This window comes from Oncorhynchus mykiss, chromosome 24, assembly GCF_057628025.1.
Source record: "Oncorhynchus mykiss isolate SJ-2025 chromosome 24, ASM5762802v1, whole genome shotgun sequence".
In the NCBI taxonomy this organism is placed as follows: Eukaryota; Metazoa; Chordata; class Actinopteri; order Salmoniformes; family Salmonidae; genus Oncorhynchus; species Oncorhynchus mykiss.
The window spans coordinates 33713983-33735000 of NC_143045.1; the positions used below are offsets into that span (position 1 = coordinate 33713983).

General features: G+C 48.3%; 1 protein-coding gene across 4 annotated transcripts in view; it reads right to left on the minus strand.

Annotated features, from left to right (window-relative positions):
• dync2h1 (dynein cytoplasmic 2 heavy chain 1) overlaps window positions 1-21018 on the minus strand; it is a 230996-nt gene that overhangs the window by 99808 nt on the left and 110170 nt on the right. For all 4 annotated transcript variants that reach the window (XM_090218892.1, XM_036961599.2, XM_036961601.2 and 1 more), the window contains 3 exons: window positions 14927-15061; window positions 13659-13802; window positions 4048-4137 (listed from right to left, as the gene is read on the minus strand). In XM_090218892.1, the coding sequence (XP_090075018.1) occupies window positions 4048-4137; window positions 13659-13802; window positions 14927-15061 (369 nt within the window). The remainder of the gene's footprint in view (window positions 1-4047; window positions 4138-13658; window positions 13803-14926; window positions 15062-21018) is intronic.

Genomic DNA, 21018 nt, shown 5'->3' on the forward strand with positions numbered 1-21018 from the left:
GGATGAATTATTCAGTAACAGCTTCTATACTGAGGCTCAGCCCTATCTGACCGATCAGTATTAGTATCAACACTGACTCATCAGATGAACCACAACACTTAGCATGATGACCATACCTCAGATATTAGCTGTAAGCCCTCACAGCTTTATCTGGAACATAGATACACATCAGCTCAACTGTACCACCAACATGACCTTTCATAGCCTCAACCACTCCATCCCTACAACATTTACAGCACATTTTCTCAAAGAGACACAACATATATAACCAATTAATTCACCCGCTTTACCTGGCAGGGTCACAGTGTCAGATAGACACACACTCTATGATCACACAACCACAGCAGAGTGGAGGCAACAAACACAAACACACAGCGTTGGGCCAGTCACCGAAAGGTTGACAATTCTAATCCCTGAGCGAACAAGGTGAAATATCTGTCGCTGTGCCCTGAACCCTAACTGCTCCAGGGTCGCTGCTGATAATGGCAGACCCTGACTGTGCCTCCACTCTCCGAGAGAGTCCCAGGGAGAGTGGGTTAATATGCAAAAAACACTTTTCCAATACACGTGTGAAACACGAGGAATATAAGCACCCACCAAACTATTATTACTATTATAATTATTATACAAACACTCATGTTTGTTTTACTGTCCTAACCCTAACAATAACTGTAACCCTAAACCAAACACTTAAGCCTGAAATAGCTATTTTCTTTGTGGTGACCGGCAAAATGTCCACACTTGTCCGAGTTTTCCTTGTTTTACGATCCTTGTGAGGACTTCTGGAAAGTAAAACCAAAACACACACAAGCGCACCTGGAACCAATTAAGAGTGAAAGCTCAATGCACTCTCTAATTAAAGATAAAACGCCACCCAAAAACAACCTTCATTAGTCCAATGTAGACATAGTCCCAACATGTTTTGCTTCATATGATGAATTCTGTATTTACATATCTTGATTGATGACAAGCAAAACATTGTGGGACAATTTCAACCATGGACTAATGAAACAAATACCAAAATATCACTTTGGAGTTTTCCTTTAAGTGGTCTAATGCTGAGTGTTCTATACAATGTCCTACACCAACCCCAGATAGCCCCACGGTGCTATGCCCCAGATAGCCCCACGGTGCTATGCCCCAGATAGCCCCACGGTGCTATGCCCCAGATAGCCCCACGGTGCTATGCCCCAGATAGCCCCACGGTGCTATGCCCCAGATAGCCCCACGGTGACTACCCCACAGTGACTACCCCAGATAGCCCCACAGTGACTACCCCAGATAACCCAACAGCCAGCGGGCATCTGGCCTTCCTTGACAACAACAAACAATCTAAATCAGTTGTTGCGCTAAACTGAGTGAGTATAACTGAATGGTCCCGGCACACAAAAAAAAGTGTCAACAGAAGCCAGCTTGGAATTGGCTGCACTCCTATCAAATCCCACTGAGAGCATTTATATCATTGACAGATACACTTGAATTGTTGCATCTCATTGTGTTGTTGTCTTCCGGTGGCTAGCTAGCCAGCTAGGTAAATTTGGCCCTTTCCTTAATGGATGCAACTTGTGGTAATTTTGTGGATCTAAATCAATAGTTGTTTAGTGGTCTGAAAATGTCAGAAACATTAACTTGCTTGACCATGCTGTAGGTCATGTAACTGTTACTGGACATGCTTCACCGGACAGAGGTTGCTATAAGGTTTTGTGATGAAACAAAGGTGTGGTTGAATTTATTATGCCAATGTGTCTTCTTATTGTCTAGGCCTTTAGGCCTATATATCACCGTGTCAAGACATCTTATCTAACAGGTTATAGCGCAAACAACGCAATTATCACAACACATACTGTAGGTTGTAATATGGCTTTGGGGAGCCTTCCCCAGTGATTTTACCCACACACCACTACTGCATGTGCCTTATTCAGTATTCAGTGAAAGTAAAGTCTGTTATTTCCATTCCATTTTGTGGTGTGACCTTGGAGGTTTTGTCTGTGGGGATCTTTCCAGTAAAACTTCACTATCGTTGTCACATGACGTAGGATGGGTGTGTCAGAGCTGTCGCCTGTCATCTGTGCTGTCGTGTTTAAATAAAGATAGAGAGAGAACGGACGCACACTGCTTACCTGGTGGGACTCTGTCTCTGTGTGAACTAAAACAGAGAGGGACAGAGTCTCTACAGACACACGTCTCAGACACACACACACACACACACAGTTCTCTGTGGAGTTGTCTGTGTTGCTGGGCTGAGAGGTAGTGATTCGGGAGCGGCCTTGTGGCTGTGTTGAGTTAGAGGTGATCTGGGAAGACTCTGCCTCAAATGGAACTGTCACTCAAACTATGGCCGGGGGACGGCTTTCTCTCCAAACTCTCATAGTCTCACGTCACAATTAGATGTTCATCCCTGTCTCTCAAATGACAAATTTCAAAAGTGTTTAAGGTTAACTTTAGGCATTAATTACGAATTCTTAAGGTTAAAAATTCATTCTGAAGGGTTAAGGTGTGGGAAACTAAAACATGAAAAATAACTTTCTATTGCTGATACCAACATGCAACCTTTTAAACCAGAGGCAGAAGCCATCCCCATTCGAAACCATTCATCTCCCAACGTACTCAGACATCGATGGACATTGAATACTGACAATTGTGATCTCCCACCCTTTAATTTACAGATAGCCAGGGGAAAGCTCCAACACTCAGATATAATTTACAAATAAAGCATGCGTGTTTAGTGAGTTCTCCAGATCAGAGGCAGTAGGGATGTTCTCTTGATAAGTGCATGAATTAGATCATTTCCTGTCCTGCTAAGCATTCTAAATGTAACGAGAACTTTTGCCTAATTTCTTTCTCTCAGAGGAGATGAAGTATTCAGAACTCCAATAAAAACTCAAACACACGCCTCTTTTGTTTACTCTCGTGTCTCTGGTAGGATATATGGTGTGTGTGTGTCTGGTAGGATATATGGTGTGTGTGTGTCTGGTAGGATATATGGTGTGTGTGTGTCTGGTAGGATATATGGTGTGTGTGTCTCTGGTAGGATATATGGTGTGTGTGTGTGTGTGTCTCTGGTAGGATATATGGTGTGTGTGTCTCTGGTAGGATATATGGTGTGTGTGTGTGTGTGTCTCTGGTAGGATATATGGTGTGTGTGGCTGTGGGTTTGTGTGTGTGTGTGTCTCTCTGATAGGATATAAGGAGTGTGTGTGTTTGTGTGTGTGTTGGAGAACAAAAGGAAAACTTCAGAGCGTCTCATCTCAAAGCCTGACCTTTCCACTCCGCCGTTACCCAGCATTCCCTCTGCTCCGACGTGATGCTCATGCAGAGTGCTGCTGCTCTCCACACACACACACTGGCATTTCAGAGGTCCAGTGTCCTCTAGCACCAGTCCTGACTAATCAGACTAAGTTTTTCAGGTGTGATTCAGCAGAGATTACTACTTGACCAGAGGAAGCCTGTTATTATAGGTTACTTAAACTCCCCTTTATGATACTATTTCATTATCTGTGTGTGCGTGTGGACTGCCGATCCAGTGACAGAAGGGAAGGGAGTGAGAAAAAGAAAGCGAGAGACTGACACACTGACAGCAACAACACCTGGAACCTGTCAAACCAACCGATATCACCTTAGCCATAGCTAGCTAGCTGCTCTCTCTCTCTCTCTCTCGACAGAGGAACAGCGTAGCCTCATGTTAATGTAATCCAGTGTCTCATCTATGTTAATGTGAGGACGGCAGCAGATGGACTGAGCTGAGAGGTTAATGCAGATACTGTCTGTCCTCCAGCCATATCTATTGACTGACACACACACACACACACACACACGGAGGCTGGTGAGGGGAGGACGGCTCATACTAATGTCTTGGAACAGCGCGATGGAATGGCATCAAACACCTGGAAACCATGGAAACCATGTGTTTGATGTAGCCGTCCTCCTCAATTAAGGTGCCACCAAACTCCTGTGACACACACACACACACGTCTGTCCTACCAGCAGACACCTTATTCTGTACATCGCCTGTCCTTGACTCCAGTGTATTCATGTGTGTGTTCTGACCTTGAAGAGTGAGCGGCAGACGTAGTCGTACACCATGCTCTTCAGACTGGCCTCCAGGGCTGCTATCCTGGCCTCCGTAGTCTCTGCTTCCTGGGGACGGGTGATAGATGGATGACAGCTGTCAGTTACATTGTAAAACAAACGAGTCACATGGCAATGTGATATATTTACCCTTCACAGCACTGTGATTTATTTACCCTTCACAGCACTGTGATTTATTTACCCTTCACAGCACTGTGATTTATTTACCCTTCACAGCACTGTGATTTATTTACCCTTCACAGCACTGTGATTTATTTACCCTTCACAGCACTGTGATTTATTTACCCTTCACAGCACTGCAATGTATTTACCCTTCACAGCACTGTGATTTATTTACCCTTCACAGCACTGTGATTTATTTACCCTTCACAGCACTGTGATTTATTTACCCTTCACAGCACTGTGATTTATTTACCCTTCACAGCACTGTGATATATTTACCCTTCACAGCACTGTGATTTATTTACCCTTCACAGCACTGTGATTTATTTACCCTTCACAGCACTGTGATTTATTTACCCTTCATGGCACTGTGATATATTTACCCTTCACAGCACTGTGATTTATTTACCCTTCACAGCACTGTGATTTATTTACCCTTCACAGCAGTGTGATTTATTTACCCTTCACAGCAGTGCGATTTATTTACCCTTCACAGCACTGTGATTTATTGATGTGTTGAGGATGGGCCAATAGTGATAGTTATGTGCTAAAAACATGGAAGATAGTTAGCAGAACTCTCCCCCCCTCCACTCCCCCTCCTCTCCAGTCTCACCCTATCCCCCCTCCTCTCCCCCTCCTCTCCAGTCTCACCCTATCCCCCCTCCTCTCCAGTCTCACCCTATCCCCCCTCCACTCCCCCTCCTCTCCAGTCTCACCCTATCCCCCCTCCACTCCCCCTCCTCTCCAGTCTCACCCTATCCCCCCTCCTCTCCCCCTCCTCTCCAGTCTCACCCTATCCCCCCTCCACTCCCCCTCCTCTCCAGTCTCACCCTATCCCCCCTCCACTCCCCCTCCTCTCCAGTCTCACCCTATCCCCCCTCCACTCCCCCTCCTCTCCAGTCTCACCCTATCCCCCCTCCTCTCCCCCTCCTCTCCCCCTCCTCTCCAGTCTCACCCTATCCCCCATCCATTCCCCCTCCTCTCCAGTCTCACCCTATCCCCCCTCCTCTCCCCCTCCTCTCCAGTCTCACCCTATCCCCCCTCCACTCCCCCTCCTCTCCAGTCTCACCCTATCCCCCCTCCACTCCCCCTCCTCTCCAGTCTCACCCTATCCCCCCTCCACTCCCCCTCCTCTCCAGTCTCACCCTATCCCCCCTCCACTCCCCCTCCTCTCAAGTCTCACCCTATCCCCCCTCCACTCCCCCTCCTCTCCAGTCTCACCCTATCCCCCCTCCACTCCCCCTCCTCTCCAGTCTCACCCTATCCCCCCTCCACTCCCCATCCTCTACAGTCTCACCCTATCCCCCCTCCACTCCCCCTCCTCTCCAGTCTCACCCTATCCCCCCTCCACTCCCCCTCCTCTCCAGTCTCACCATTCCCCCTCCTCTCCAGTCTCACCCTATCCCCCCTCCTCTCCAGTCTCACCATTCTCCCTCCTCTCCAGTCTCACCCTATCCCCCCTCCTCTCCAGTCTCACCATTCCCCCTCCTCTCCAGTCTCACCCTATCCCCCCTCCACTCCCCCTCCTCTCCAGTCTCATCCTATCCCCCCTCCACTCCCCCTCCTCTCCAGTCTCATCCTATCCCCCCTCCACTCCCCCTCCTCTCCAGTCTCACCCTATCCCCCCCTCCACTCCCCCTCCTCTCCAGTCTCACCCTATCCCCCCTCCACTCCCCCTCCTCTCCAGTCTCACCATTCCCCCTCCTCTCCAGTCTCACCCTATCCCCCCTCCTCTCCAGTCTCACCATTCTCCCTCCTCTCCAGTCTCACCCTATCCCCCCTCCTCTCCAGTCTCACCATTCCCCCTCCACTCCAGTCTCACCCTATCCCCCCTCCACTCCCCCTCCTCTCCAATCTCACCCTATCCCCCCTCCACTCCCCCTCCTCTCCAGTCTCACCCTATCCCCCCTCCACTCCCCCTCCTCTCCAGTCTCACCATTCCCCCTCCTCTCCAGTGTCTCCATTCCCCCTCCTCTCCAGTCTCTCCATTCCCCCTCCTCTCCAGTCTCACCATTCCCCCTCCTCTCCAGTCTCACCCTATCCCCCTCCATTCCCCCTCCTCTCCAGTCTCACCATTCCCCCTCCTCTCCAGTCTCACCCTATCCCCCCTCCTCTCCAGTCTCACCCTATCCCCCCTCCTCTCCAGTCTCACCATTCTCCCTCCTCTCCAGTCTCACCCTATCCCCCCTCCTCTCCAGTCTCACCATTCCCCCTCCTCTCCAGTCTCACCCTATCCCCCCTCCACTCCCCCTCCTCTCCAGTCTCACCATTCCCCCTCCTCTCCAGTCTCACCCTATCCCCATTCCTCTCCAGTCTCAACCATTCTCCCTCCTCTCCAGTCTCACCCTATCCCCCCTCCTCTCCAGTCTCACCATTCCCCCTCCTCTCCAGTCTCACCCTATCCCCCTCCACTCCCCCTCCTCTCCAATCTCACCCTATCCCCCCTCCACTCCCCCTCCTCTCCAGTCTCACCCTATCCCCCCTCCACTCCCCTCCTCTCCAGTCTCACCATTCCCCCTCCTCTCCAGTGTCTCCATTCCCCCTCCTCTCCAGTCTCTCCATTCCCCCTCCTCTCCAGTCTCACCATTCCCCCTCCTCTCCAGTCTCACCCTATCCCCCCTCCTCTCCAGTCTCACCATTCTCCCTCCTCTCCAGTCTCACCCTATCCCCCCTCCTCTCCAGTCTCACCATTCCCCCTCCTCTCCAGTCTCACCCTATCCCCCCTCCACTCCCCCTCCTCTCCAATCTCACCCTATCCCCCCTCCACTCCCCCTCCTCTCCAGTCTCACCCTATCCCCCCTCCACTCCCCCTCCTCTCCAGTCTCACCATTCCCCCTCCTCTCCAGTGTCTCCATTCCCCCTCCTCTCCAGTCTCTCCATTCCCCCTCCTCTCCAGTCTCACCATTCCCCCTCCTCTCCAGTCTCACCCTATCCCCCTCCATTCCCCCTCCTCTCCAGTTTCACCATTCCCCCTCCTCTCCAGTCTCACCCTATCCCCCCTCCACTCCCCCTCCTCTTCAGTCTCACCCTATCCCCCCTCCACTCCCCCTCCTCTCCAGTCTCACCCTATCCCCCCTCCACTCCCCCTCCTCTCCAGTCTCACCATTCCCCCTCCATTCCCCCTCCTCTCCAGTCTCACCATTCCCCCTCCTCTCCAGTCTCACCCTATCCCCCTCCATTCCCCCTCCTCTCCAGTCTCACCCTAACCCCCTCCATTCCCCCTCCTCTCCAGTCTCTCCACTCCATTCTCCATTCTATTCCTCCTCCTATAGTCCCTCTCTCTTCCCTGTGTGTATAAAACACACCCATTACACGGTCTCCCCCTCTCTCTCATTCAGAGCACATCTCAATGGGAACACGACCGTCTGAAGGCCCCATCAACTGCAGTGCACGGACAGAACTAATTCTCCTCAATTACACACACACACACACACACACACACACACACACACACACACACACACACACACGTTTGAAGTTCTCCTTGAAGTGGCAGCTGGGTTGGGGGTCGCCAGTAAAGCTGTCAGAGAGGGTGTGGAATAGAGTCATCATAGGGAAGGGTGCAGGGTTAGAGCCTGCTCTGTCCAATTTCCACACACGCACACGCACACACACACAAACAAACCATGTCATGTCCAATTACACTAAAGTCCCAAGGTATAGGGATCAGAGAAATAAATAAAGTGGAGAGAATCAAGCCAGGCCTCTCTCCCTTACTGCCTTCATCTCTATTCTCTATGACCTCAGTATCTCTCCCTTACTGCCGTCATCTCTATTCTCTATGACCTCAGTATCTCTCCTCATCTCTATTCTCTATGACCTCAGTATCTCTCCTCATCTCTCCCCCTTACTGCCTCATCTCATCTCTGAAACCATCTACCGATCATAGATCATACATAGCTCACAGTACACACAAACAAACACACACACACACACACACACACACACACACACACACAAGCCGAGAGAAATGTTCAGCGACACACTCAACTCAGGCTGTTGTACAGTGTGTGAACTCTCGTTGGGGTGAGACTAAGCGCTAATTCCCCAAATCCCATGGGTTCTCTTTGTAAACGGTGCCATCCAGGAATTTCGCCAAGCAGCAGCTGGTCACCGAAGCAACAGCCAGCCAAACTCTCTGTGTGTTTATTTCAGAAAATGGAAAGGTTGAGGTGGGCTGAGAAGATAAATATCTAGCAAATGGGGAAAAAGTGTGTCTGTGTGTGTGAGGGGCCAGTACCTCCTGATCCCATTATCCCAACATGACTACACCCAGTCCCTCTTGATCCCATTATCCCACCATGACTACATCCCTCCAGATCCCATATCATACCATGACTACACCCAGTACCTCCGGATCCCATTATCATACCATGACTACACCCAGTACCTCCTGATCCCATTATCATACCATGACTACACCCAGTCCCTCTTGATCCCATTATCCCACCATGACTACATCCCTCCAGATCCCATATCATACCATGACTACACCCAGTACCTCCGGATCCCATTATCATACCATGACTACACCCAGTACCTCCTGATCCCATTATCATACCATGACTACACCCAGTACCTCCGGATCCCATTATCATACCATGACTACACCCAGTACCTCCGGATCCCATTATCGTACCATGACTACACCCAGTACCTCCTGATCCCATTATCATACCACGACTGCATACCTCCAGATCCCATTATCCCACCATGACTACACACCTCCTGATCCCATTATCCCACCATGACTACACCCCTCCTGATCCCATTATCCCACCATGACTACACCCAGTCCCTCCTGATCCTATTATCATACCATGACTACACCCAGTACCTCCGGATCCCATTATCATACCATGACTACACCCAGTACCTCCTGATCCCATTATCCCACCATGACTACACCCCTCCTGATCCCAATATCATACCATGACTACACCCAGTACCTCCTGATCCCATTATCATACCATGACTACACCTAGTACCTCCTGATCCCAATATCATACCATGACTACACCCAGTCTGTCCTGATCCCAATTATCATACCATGACTACACCCAGTCTGTCCTGATCCCATTATCATACCATGACTACACCCAGTACCTCCGGATCCCATTATCATACCATGACTATACCTAGTACCTCCTGATGGGAGGAGAGAGGAGTCTGATGGGAGGTGAGAGAGGTCTGATGGGAGGAGAGAGAGATCTGATGGAAGGTGAGAGAGGTCTGATGGGAGGAGAGAGAGGTCTGATGGGAGGAGAGAGAGGTCTGATGGGAGGAGAGAGAGGTCTGATGGGAGGAGAGAGAGGTCTGATGGGAGGAGAGAGGTCTGATGGGAGGAGAGAGAGGTCTTATGGGAGGAGAGAGGAGTTTGATGGGAGATGAGAGAGGTCTGATGGGAGGAGAGAGGAGTCTGATGGGAGGAGAGAGGAGTCTGATGGGAGGAGAGGGGTCTGATGGGAGGAGAGAGAGGTCTGATGTGAGGAGAGAGGTCTGATGGGAGGAAAGGAGAGGGGTCTGATGGGAGGAAAGGAGAGGGGTCTGATGGGAGGAAAGGAGAGGGGTCTGATGGGAGGAAAGGAGAGGGGTCTGATGGGAGGAAAGGAGAGGGGTCTGATGGGAGGAAAGGAGAGGGGTCTGATGGGAGGAAAGGAGAGGGGTCTGATGGAAGGAAAGGAGAGGTGTCTGATGGAAGGAGAGGTGTCTGATGGGAGGAAAGGAGAGGTGTCTGATGGGAGGAAAGGAGAGGGGTCTAATGGGAGGAAAGGGGTCTGATGGGAGGAGAGGGGTCTGATGGGATGAAAGGAGAGGGGTCTGATGGGAGGAAAGGAGAGGGGTCTGATGGGAGGAAAGGAGAGGGGTCTGATGGGAGGAAAGGAGAGGGGTCTGACGGGAGGAAAGGAGAGGTGTCTAATAGGAGGAAAGGGGTCTGATGGGAGGAGAGGGGTCTGATGGGAGGAGAGGAGAGGGGTCTGATGGGAGGAAAGGGGTCTGATGGGAGGAAAGGAGAGGGGTCTGATGGGATGAGAGGGGTCTGATGGGAGGAGAGGGGTATGATGGGAGGAAAGAGGTCTGATGGGAGGACAGGAGAGGTGTCTGATGGGAGGACAGGAAAGGTGTCTGATGGGAGGACAGGAAAGGTGTCTGATGGGAGGAAAGGAGAGGTGTCTGGTGGGAGGAAAGGAGAGGTGTCTGATGGGAGGAAAGGGGTCTGATGGGAGGACAGGAGAGGTGTCTGATGGGAGGAAAGGAGAGGTGTCTGATGGGAGGAAAGGAGAGGGGTCTGATGGGAGGAAAGGAGAGGTGTCTAATGGGAGGAAGGGGTCTGATGGGAGGAGAGGGGTCTGATGGGAGGAGAGGAGAGGGGTCTGATGGGAGGAAAGGGGTCTGATGGGAGGAAAGGAGAGGGGTCTGATGGGATGAGAGGGGTCTGATGGGAGGAAAGAGGTCTGATGGGAGGACAGGAGAGGTGTCTGATGGGAGGACAGGAGAGGTGTCTGATGGGAGGAAAGGAGAGGTGTCTGGTGGGAGGAAAGGAGAGGTGTCTGATGGGAGGAAAGGGGTCTGACGGGAGGACAGGAGAGGTGTCTGACGGGAGGAAAGGAGAGGTGTCTGACGGGAGGAAAGGAGAGGTGTCTGACGGGAGGAAAGGAGAGGTGTCTGACGGGAGGAAAGGAGAGGTGTCTGACGGGAGGAAAGGAGAGGTGTCTGACGGGAGGAAAGGAGAGGTGTCTGACGGGAGGAAAGGAGAGGTGTCTGACGGGAGGAAAGGAGAGGTGTCTGACGGGAGGAAAGGAGAGGTGTCTGACGGGAGGAAAGGAGAGGTGTCTGACGGGAGGAAAGGAGAGGTGTCTGACGGGAGGAAAGGAGAGGTGTCTGACGGGAGGAAAGGAGAGGTGTCTGACGGGAGGAAAGGAGAGGTGTCTGACGGGAGGAAAGGAGAGGGGTCTGACGGGAGGAAAGGAGAGGGGTCTGATGGGAGGAAAGGAGAGGGGTCTGATGGAAGAAAGGAGAGGGGTCTGATGGGAGGAAAGGAGAGAGGTCTGATGGGAGGAAAGGAGAGAGGTCTGATGGGAGGAGAGAGAGGTCTGATGGGAGGAGAGAGAGGTCTGATGGGAGGAGAGGGGTCTGATGTGAGGAGAGGGGTCTGATGGGAGATGAGAGAGGTCTGATGGGAGGAGAGGAGTCTGATGGGAGAGAGAGAGGTCTGATGCGAGGAGAGAGAGGTCTGATGGGAGGAGAGAGAGGTCTGATGGGAGGAGAGGGGTCTGATGGAGGAGAGGGGTCTGATGGGAGGAGAGAGGAGTCTGATGGGAGGAGAGAGGAGTCTGATGGGAGGAGAGGGGTCTGATGGGAGGAGAGAGAGGTCTGATGTGAGGAGAGGGGTCTGATGGGAGGAGAGAGGTCTGATGGGAGGAAAGGAGAGGAGTCTGATGGGAGGAAAGGGGTCTGATGGGAGGAAAGGAGAGGGGTCTGACGGGAGGAAAGGAGAGGGGTCTGATGGGAGGAAAGGAGAGGGGTCTGATGGGAGGAGAGCGATCTGATGGGAGGAGAGAGATCTGATGGGAGGTGAGGGGAGTCTGATGGGAGGTGAGGGGAGTCTGATGGGAGGTGAGGGGAGTCTGATGGGAGGTGAGGGGAGTCTGATGGGAGGTGAGAGAGGTCTGATGGGAGGAAAGGAGAGGGGTCTGATGGGAGGAGAGAGATCTGATGGGAGGAGATAGATCTGATGGGAGGTGAGGGGAGTCTGATGGAGGTGAGGGGAGTCTGATGGGAGGTGAGGGGAGTCTGATGGGAGGTGAGAGAGGTCTGATGGGAGGAGAGAGAGGTCTGATGGGAGGAAAGGGGTCTGATGGGAGGAGAGAGAGGTCTGATGGGAGGTAGGGTCTGATGGGAGGTGAGGTGTCTGATGGGAGGAGAGAGAGGTCTGATCGGAGGTGAGGTGTCTGATGGGAGGTGAGGTGTCTGATGGGAGTAGAGAGGTCTGATGGGAGGACAGGGGTCTGATGGGAGGAGAGGGGTCTGATGGGAGGAGAGAGAGGTCTGATGGGAGGAGAGAGAGGTCTGATGGGAGGAAAGGGGTCTGATGGGAGGAGAGAGAGGTCTGATGGGAGGAGAGAGAGGTCTGATGGGAGGTAGGGTCTGATGGGAGGTGAGGTGTCTGATGGGAGGAGAGGAGTCTGATGGGAGGAAAGGAGAGGTGTCTGATGGGAGGAAAGGAGAGGTGTCTGATGGGAGGAAAGGAGAGGTGTCTGATGGGAGGAAAGGAGAGGTGTCTGATGGGAGGAAAGGAGAGGGGTCTAATGGGAGGAGATGGGTCTGATGGGAGGAAAGGAGAGGGGTCTGATGGGAGGAAAGGAGAGGGGTCTGATGGGAGGAAAGGAGAGGGGTCTGATGGGAGGAAAGGAGAGGGGTCTGATGGGAGGAAAGGAGAGGGGTCTGATGGGAGGAAAGGAGAGGGGTCTGATGGGAGGAAAGGAGAGGGGTCTGATGGGAGGAAAGGAGAGGGGTCTGATGGGAGGAAAGGAGAGGGGTCTGATGGGAGGAAAGGAGAGGGGTCTGATGGGAGAAAAGGAGAGGGGTCTGATGGGAGGAAAGGAGAGGGGTCTGATGGGAGGAAAGGAGAGGGGTCTGATGGGAGGAAAGGAGAGGGGTCTGATGGGAGGAAAGGAGAGGGGTCTGATGGGAGGAAAGGAGAGGGGTCTGATGGTAGGAAAGGAGAGGGGTCTGATGGTAGGAAAGGAGAGAGAGGTCTGATGGTAGGAAAGGAGAGGGGTCTGATGGGAGGAAAGGAGAGGGGTCTGATGGGAGGAAAGGAGAGGGGTCTGATGGGAGGAAAGGAGAGGGGTCTGATGGGAGGAAAGGAGAGGGGTCTGATGGGAGGAAAGGAGAGGGGTCTGATGGGAGGAGAGGGGTCTGATGGGAGGAAAGGAGAGGGGTCTGATGGTAGGAAAGGAGAGGGGTCTGATGGTAGGAAAGGAGAGGGGTCTGATGGTAGGAAAGGAGAGGGGTCTGATGGGAGGAAAGGAGAGGGGTCTGATGGGAGGAAAGGAGAGGGGTCTGATGGGAGGAAAGGAGAAGGGTCTGATGGGAGGAAAGGAGAGGGGTCTGATGGTAGGAAAGGAGAGGGGTCTGATGGTAGGAAAGGAGAGGGGTCTGATGGTAGGAAAGGAGAGGGGTCTGATGGGAGGAAAGGAGAGGGGTCTGATGGGAGGAAAGGAGAGGGGTCTGATGGGAGGTCTGATGGGAGGAGATATAGGGAGCTCAGAGGGGCTGGAGAAGGTTAGGAGAGAATGTCAACACAGCTGAACCCTTCCTCTCTGTCTGGCTGGGGACACTGTAAATACAGGATTAACGTCCCTCTGTGTGTGTGTGTGTGTGTGTGTTAGTGTGTCAGTTACCTTCTTGCTCTGCAGTGCTCTCTGAAACAGACGTAGGAAGGAGGCCAGGCTGAAACGGTACATGTTGTTGATCCTAGAGAGGTCTGTTATGACAAAATACATCTTACTGGCACTTTCAGCTAACGGCAGGTATGCATCACGCTCCTGGGGAGAGAGAGGGAGAGACAGAGGGAAGGGAAGGGAGAGGAGAAAGACCAAGAGGGAGGAGGGAGGAAAGAGGAGGAAGAGGGAGACGAGAAGAGGAAGAGGTAAGGGAGAAGAGGAAGAGGAGAAGAGGAAGAAACGGGAGGAGAGAGACCATCAGAACTGGTATCACACTGCCCCCTAGAGGAATAATTATATTTTCCTCATGCACAAACAGAGGTTCAGGTACAGACACACACACAGACTTGAGCACACCTCAACTCCATCCCATCTTGACAAAGGCCAAAAGAAACCCACAATTAAAACCAACATTGCTGTTAATAATACACTTCTCTGTAATTGGCTGTAAAGTATCATGTGGGACTCAATGTCCTCATGGTTAATTGAGTTGATAGAGACACTGCTCAATGAGCACACACACAGACAGACAGCCAGCCGGCCGGCCAGCCAGCCAGCCAGCCAGCCAGCCAGCCAGCCAGCCAGCCAGGGTGACAGCCAGACAGACAGACAATGACCTTGGTCTAAATGCTTATGATTAAATAAATAAAGAAATCTTTCCCCAACACACAGAGTAACACACACAGAGTAACACACAGCGTAACACAGAGTAACACACAGCGTAACACAGAGTAACACACAGCGTAACACAGAGTAACACACAGCGTAACACAGAGTAACACACAGCGTAACACAGAGTAACACAAACGGCAACACACAGCAACACACAGTATCCATTTAGCTTAACCATTCAGTCTTATTCTCCTCTTCAATCACTCTCTCCCTTCCTCCGACTCTCCATCTCTCTCCCTCTCATGCACCCTGTCTTCCTCAATCAATCTCTCACACTCAATCTTTCTCCAATCACTCTCTCTCTCACCCCAGAGCATCTCTGTCTCATCTCTCTTTCACCCCCCTCTCTCTCGGAGTGTTCCATCTGTTCTGACAGACTCCAGACTCTGCTATTCTCCTGTGATTGGTTGATGTATTCTCCTCTGTCATTCACACACAGCAGTTTGGGGTTTTGTGTACAAACCCTATGGGAGGTTGATGAGGAGGTTTACAGCTCAGTGTGTGAGAGGAAGCGGAGTGTGTGTGTGTGTGTGTGTGTGTGTGCGCACATGTACCTGGTCCAGGGAGGCCTGGAGTCTGTGTGACTCCCTCAGTGAGTCCTGTATGAGGGCGCTGCTAGACTTGGTCTGGTTCAGAGAATCGATCAGCTCCTTATTCTCCAGGATATTCCCCTGAGCTGTAGCCAAAGTCTAGAGACAGGAGAGAGAAAGAAGAGAGAGAGAAAGAGAGAGAGAAAGAGAGAGAGAAAGAGAGAAGAGGAGGAGAAAGATACAGAGGAAGGACAGTAGAAGTTAGAGAGATTGTGTGATGTACAGCAGAAGTTGGAGAGATTGTGTGATGTACAGCAGAAGTTAGAGAGATTGTGTGATGTACAGTAGAAGTTAGAGAGATTGTGTGATGTACAGCAGAAGTTAGAGAGATTGTGTGATGTACAGCAGAAGTTAGAGAGATTGTGTGATGTACAGTAGAAGTTAGAGATTGTGTGATGTACAGTAGAAGTTAGAGATTGTGTGATGTACAGCAGAAGTTAGAGAGATTGTGTGATGTACAGTAGAAGTTAGAGAGATTGTGTGATGTACAGTAGAAGTTAGAGAGATTGTGTGATGTACAGCAGAAGTTAGAGAGATTGTGTGATGTACAGTAGAAGTTAGAGAGATTGTGTGATGTACAGCAGAAGTTAGAGAGATTGTGTGATGTACAGCAGAAGTTAGAGAGATTGTGTGATGTACAGCAGAAGTTAGAGAGATTGTGTGATGTACAGTAGAAGTTAGAGATTGTGTGTTGTACAGTAGAAGTTAGAGAGATTGTGTGATGTACAGTAGAAGTTAGAGAGATTGTGTGATGTACAGTAGAAGTTAGGGAGAGATTGTGTGATGTACAGCAGAAGTTAGGGAGAGATTGTGTGATGTTCAGCAGAAGTTAGGGAGAGATTGTGTGATGTTCAGCAGAAGTTAGAGAGAGATTGTGTGATGTACAGCAGAAGTTAGAGAGAGATTGTGTGATGTACAGTAGAAGTTAGGGAGAGATTGTGTGATGTACAGTAGAAGTTAGAGAGATTGTGTGTTGTGCAGTAGAAGTTAGAGAGATTGTGTGATGTACAGTAGAAGTTAGGGATAGATTGTGTGATGTACAGTAGAAGTTAGGGAGAGATTGTGTGATGTACAGTAGAAGTTAGGGAGAGATTGTGTGATGTACAGTAGAAGTTAGGGAGATTGTGTGATGTTCAGTAGATGTTAGGGAGAGATTGTGTGATGTTCAGCAGACGTTAGAGAGAGATTGTGTGATGTACAGCAGAAGTTAGAGAGAGATTGTGTGATGTACAGCAGAAGTTAGAGAGATTGTGTGATGTACAGTAGAAGTTAGAGAGATTGTGTGATGTACAGTAGAAGTTAGGGAGAGATTGTGTGATGTACAGTAGAAGTTAGAGATTGTGTGATGTACAGTAGAAGTTAGAGAGATTGTGTGATGTACAGTAGAAGTTAGAGAGATTGTGTGATGTACAGTAGAAGTTAGAGATTGTGTGATGTGCAGTAGAAGTTAGAGAGATTGTGTGATGTACAGTAGAGGTTAGAGAGATTGTGTGATGTACAGTAGAAGTTAGGGAGAGATTGTGTGATGTTAAACAGAAGTTAGGGAGAGATTGTGTGATGTACAGTAGAAGTTAGGGAGAGATTGTGTGATGTTCAGTAGAAGTTAGGGATATTGTGTGATGTTCAGTAGAAGTTAGGGAGAGATTATGTGATGTACAGTAGAAGTTAGGGAGAGATTATGTGATGTACAGTAGAAGTTAGGGAGAGATTGTGTGATGTTCAGTAGAAGTTAGAGAGAGATTGTGTGATGTACAGCAGAAGTTAGAGAGATTGTGTGATGTACAGTAGAAGTTAGAGAGAGATTGTGTGATGTACAGCAGAAGTTGGAGAGATTGTGTGATGTACAGCAGAAGTTAGAGAGATTGTGTGATGTACAGTAGAAGTTAGAGAGATTGTGTGATGTACAGCAGAAGTTAGAGAGATTGTGTGATGTACAGCAGAAGTTAGAGAGATTGTGTGATGTACAGTAGAAGTTAGAGATTGTGTGATGTACAGTAGAAGTTAGAGATTGTGTGATGTACAGCAGAAGTTAGAGAGATTGTGTGATGTACAGTAGAAGTTAGAGAGATTGTGTGATGTACAGCAGAAGTTAGAGAGATTGTGTGATGTACAGCAGAAGTTAGAGAGATTGTGTGATGTACAGCAGAAGTTAGAGAGATTGTGTGATGTACAGCAGAAGTTAGAGAGATTGTGTGATGTACAGTAGAAGTTAGAGATTGTGTGATGTACAGTAGAAGTTAGAGATTGTGTGATGTACAGCAGAAGTTAGCGAGATTGTGTGATGTACAGTAGAAGTTAGAGATTGTGTGATGTACAGTAGAAGTTAGAGAGATTGTGTGATGTACAGTAGAAGTTAGAGAGATTGTGTGATGTACAGTAGAAGTTAGGGAGAGATTGTGTGATGTACAGCAGAAGTTAGGGAGAGATTGTGTGATGTTCAGCAGAAGTTAGGGAGAGATTGTGTGATGTTCAGCAGAAGTTAGAGAGAGATTGTGTGATGTACAGCAGAAGTTAGAGAGAGATTGTGTGATGTACAGTAGAAGTTAGGGAGAGATTGTGTGATGTACAGTAGAAGTTAGAGAGATTGTGTGTTGTGCAGTAGAAGTTAGAGAGATTGTGTGATGTACAGTAGAAGTTAGGGATAGATTGTGTGATGTACAGTAGAAGTTAGGGAGAGATTGTGTGATGTACAGTAGAAGTTAGGGAGAGATTGTGTGATGTACAGTAGAAGTTAGGGAGATTGTGTGATGTTCAGTAGATGTTAGGGAGAGATTGTGTGATGTTCAGCAGACGTTAGAGAGAGATTGTGTGATGTACAGCAGAAGTTAGAGAGAGATTGTGTGATGTACAGCAGAAGTTAGAGAGATTGTGTGATGTACAGTAGAAGTTAGAGAGATTGTGTGATGTACAGTAGAAGTTAGGGAGAGATTGTGTGATGTACAGTAGAAGTTAGAGATTGTGTGATGTACAGTAGAAGTTAGAGAGATTGTGTGATGTACAGTAGAAGTTAGAGAGATTGTGTGATGTACAGTAGAAGTTAGAGAGATTGTGTGATGTACAGTAGAAGTTAGAGAGATTGTGTGATGTGCAGTAGAAGTTAGAGAGATTGTGTGATGTACAGTAGAAGTTAGAGAGATTGTGTGATGTACAGTAGAAGTTAGGGAGAGATTGTGTGATGTTAAACAGAAGTTAGGGAGAGATTGTGTGATGTACAGTAGAAGTTAGGGAGAGATTGTGTGATGTTCAGTAGAAGTTAGGGATATTGTGTGATGTTCAGTAGAAGTTAGGGAGAGATTATGTGATGTACAGTAGAAGTTAGGGAGAGATTGTGTGATGTTCAGTAGAAGTTAGAGAGAGATTGTGTGATGTACAGCAGAAGTTAGAGAGAGATTGCGTGATGTACAGCAGAAGTTAGAGAGATTGTGTGATGTACAGTAGAAGTTAGGGAGATTGTGTGATGTACAGCAGAAGTTAGGGAGAGATTGTGTGATGTTCAGTAGAAGTTAGGGAGAGATTGTGTGATGTTCAGCAGAAGTTAGAGAGAGATTGTGTGATGTACAGCAGAAGTTAGAGATTGTGTGATGTACAGTAGAAGTTAGAGAGATTGTGTGATGTACAGTAGAAGTTAGAGAGATTGTGTGATGTACAGTAGAAGTTAGGGAGAGATTGTGTGATGTTCAGCAGAAGTTAGGGAGAGATTGTGTGATGTTCAGCAGAAGTTAGAGAGAGATTGTGTGATGTACAGCAGAAGTTAGAGAGAGATTGTGTGATGTACAGCAGACGTTAGAGAGAGATTGTGTGATGTACAGTAGAAGTTAGGGAGATTGTGTGATGTACAGCAGAAGTTAGGGAGAGATTGTGTGATGTTCAGTAGAAGTTAGGGAGAGATTGTGTGATGTTCAGCAGAAGTTAGAGAGAGATTGTGTGATGTACAGCAGAAGTTAGAGAGAGATTGTGTGATGTACAGCAGAAGTTAGAGAGATTGTGTGATGTACAGTAGAAGTTAGAGAGATTGTGTGATGTACAGTAGAAGTTAGAGAGATTGTGTGATGTACAGTAGAAGTTAGAGAGATTGTGTGACGTACAGTAGAAGTTAGAGAGATTGTGTGACGTACAGTAGAAGTTAGAGATTGTGTGATGTACAGTAGAAGTTAGAAAGATTGTGTGATGTACAGTAGAAGTTAGAGATTGTGTGATGTACAGTAGAAGTTAGAGAGATTGTGTGATGTTCAACAGAAGTTAGAGAGATTGTGTGATGTACAGTAGAAGTTAGAGAGATTGTGTGATGTACAGTAGAAGTTAGAGAGATTGTGTGATGTACAGTAGAAGTTAGAGAGAGATTGTGTGATGTTCAACAGAAGTTAGAGAGATTGTGTGATGTACAGTAGAAGTTAGAAAGATTGTGTGATGTACAGTAGAAGTTAGAAAGATTGTGTGATGTACAGTAGAAGTTAGAGATTGTGTGATGTACAGTAGAAGTTAGAGAGATTGTGTGATGTTCAACAGAAGTTAGAGAGATTGTGTGATGTACAGTAGAAGTTAGAGAGATTGTGTGACGTACAGTAGAAGTTAGAGATTGTGTGATGTACAGTAGAAGTTAGAGAGATTGTGTGATGTTCAGTAGAAGTTAGAGAGATTGTGTGATGTACAGTAGAAGTTAGAGAGATTGTGTGACGTACAGTAGAAGTTAGAGAGATTGTGTGATGTACAGTAGAAGTTAGAGAGATTGTGTGATGTACAGTAGAAGTTAGAGAGATTGTGTGATGTACAGCAGAAAGTGACATTGAGTTGTGTTCTAACTGAAAGGACTGAGAAGTGGACATTTTGTGCATAATGAGGAAGTGGTATGAAGTTCAAACGGCAGTGAAACATGTCAGAATATCTAATCAGATATATTATAGCTGCACTGAACACAAATATAAACTCAACATGTAAAGTGTTGGTTACGTTTCATGAGATGAAGTAAAAATATCCCACACATTGTCCACAAAAACCTTATTTCACACAAATTTTGTGCACAAATTAGTTTACCTCCCTGTTAGTGAGAATTTCTCCTTCGCCGAGATATTCCATCCACCTGACAGGTGGCATATCAAGAAGCTGACTAAACAGCATGATCATTACACAGGTTTTGGCACACAACACAATGCTACAGATGTCTCAAGTTTTGAGGGAGTATGCAATCGGCATGCTGACTGCAGGAATGTCCACCGGAGCGGTTGCCAGAGAATTTAATGTTCATTTTTTCTACCATAAGTCACCTTCAACGTGGTAACACGTGGTCTGCGGTTGTGTGTGTGTGTGGTCACACCAGATACTGACTGGGTTTCTGATCCACAACCCTACGTTTTTGTAAGTTATTTGTGACCAACAGAATCACAGCTATACTCCCAGTCATGTGAAATCCATAGATCAGGGACTAATTCGTTTATTTGATGTCAGTAAACTCTTTGAAATTGTTTTTTGTTGCGTTTATATTTGTGTTCAGTATACTTCCACAAGGTATTCCTCTCTACAGTGACTAAGTGTGTGTGGATTGCATGAAGACTCTTCTAGCGTGAGTGACTGTGTGTGTGTGTGTGTGTGTGTGTGTGTGTGTGTGTATATATATGTATATGTATACGTATATATATACACACACACACACACACACACACACACACACATATGTGTGTGTGTGTGTACCTCCAACAGAGACTCTTCCAGCGTGAGTGTCTGTGTGTATAAAAATACACTGCTCAACAAAAAATAAAGGGAACACTAAAATAACACATCCTAGATCTGAATGAATGAAATATTCTTATTAAATACTTTTTTCTTTACATAGTTGAATGTGCTGACAACAAAATCACACAAAAATGATCAATGGAAATCAAATGTATCAACCCATGGAGGTCTGGATTTGGAGCCACACTCAAAATTAAAGTGGAAAACCACACTACAGGCTGATCCAATTTTGATGTAATGTCCTTAAAACAAGTCAAAATGAGGCTCAGTAGTGTGTGTGGCCTCCACGTGCCTGTATGACCTCGCTACAACGCCTGGGCATGCTCCTG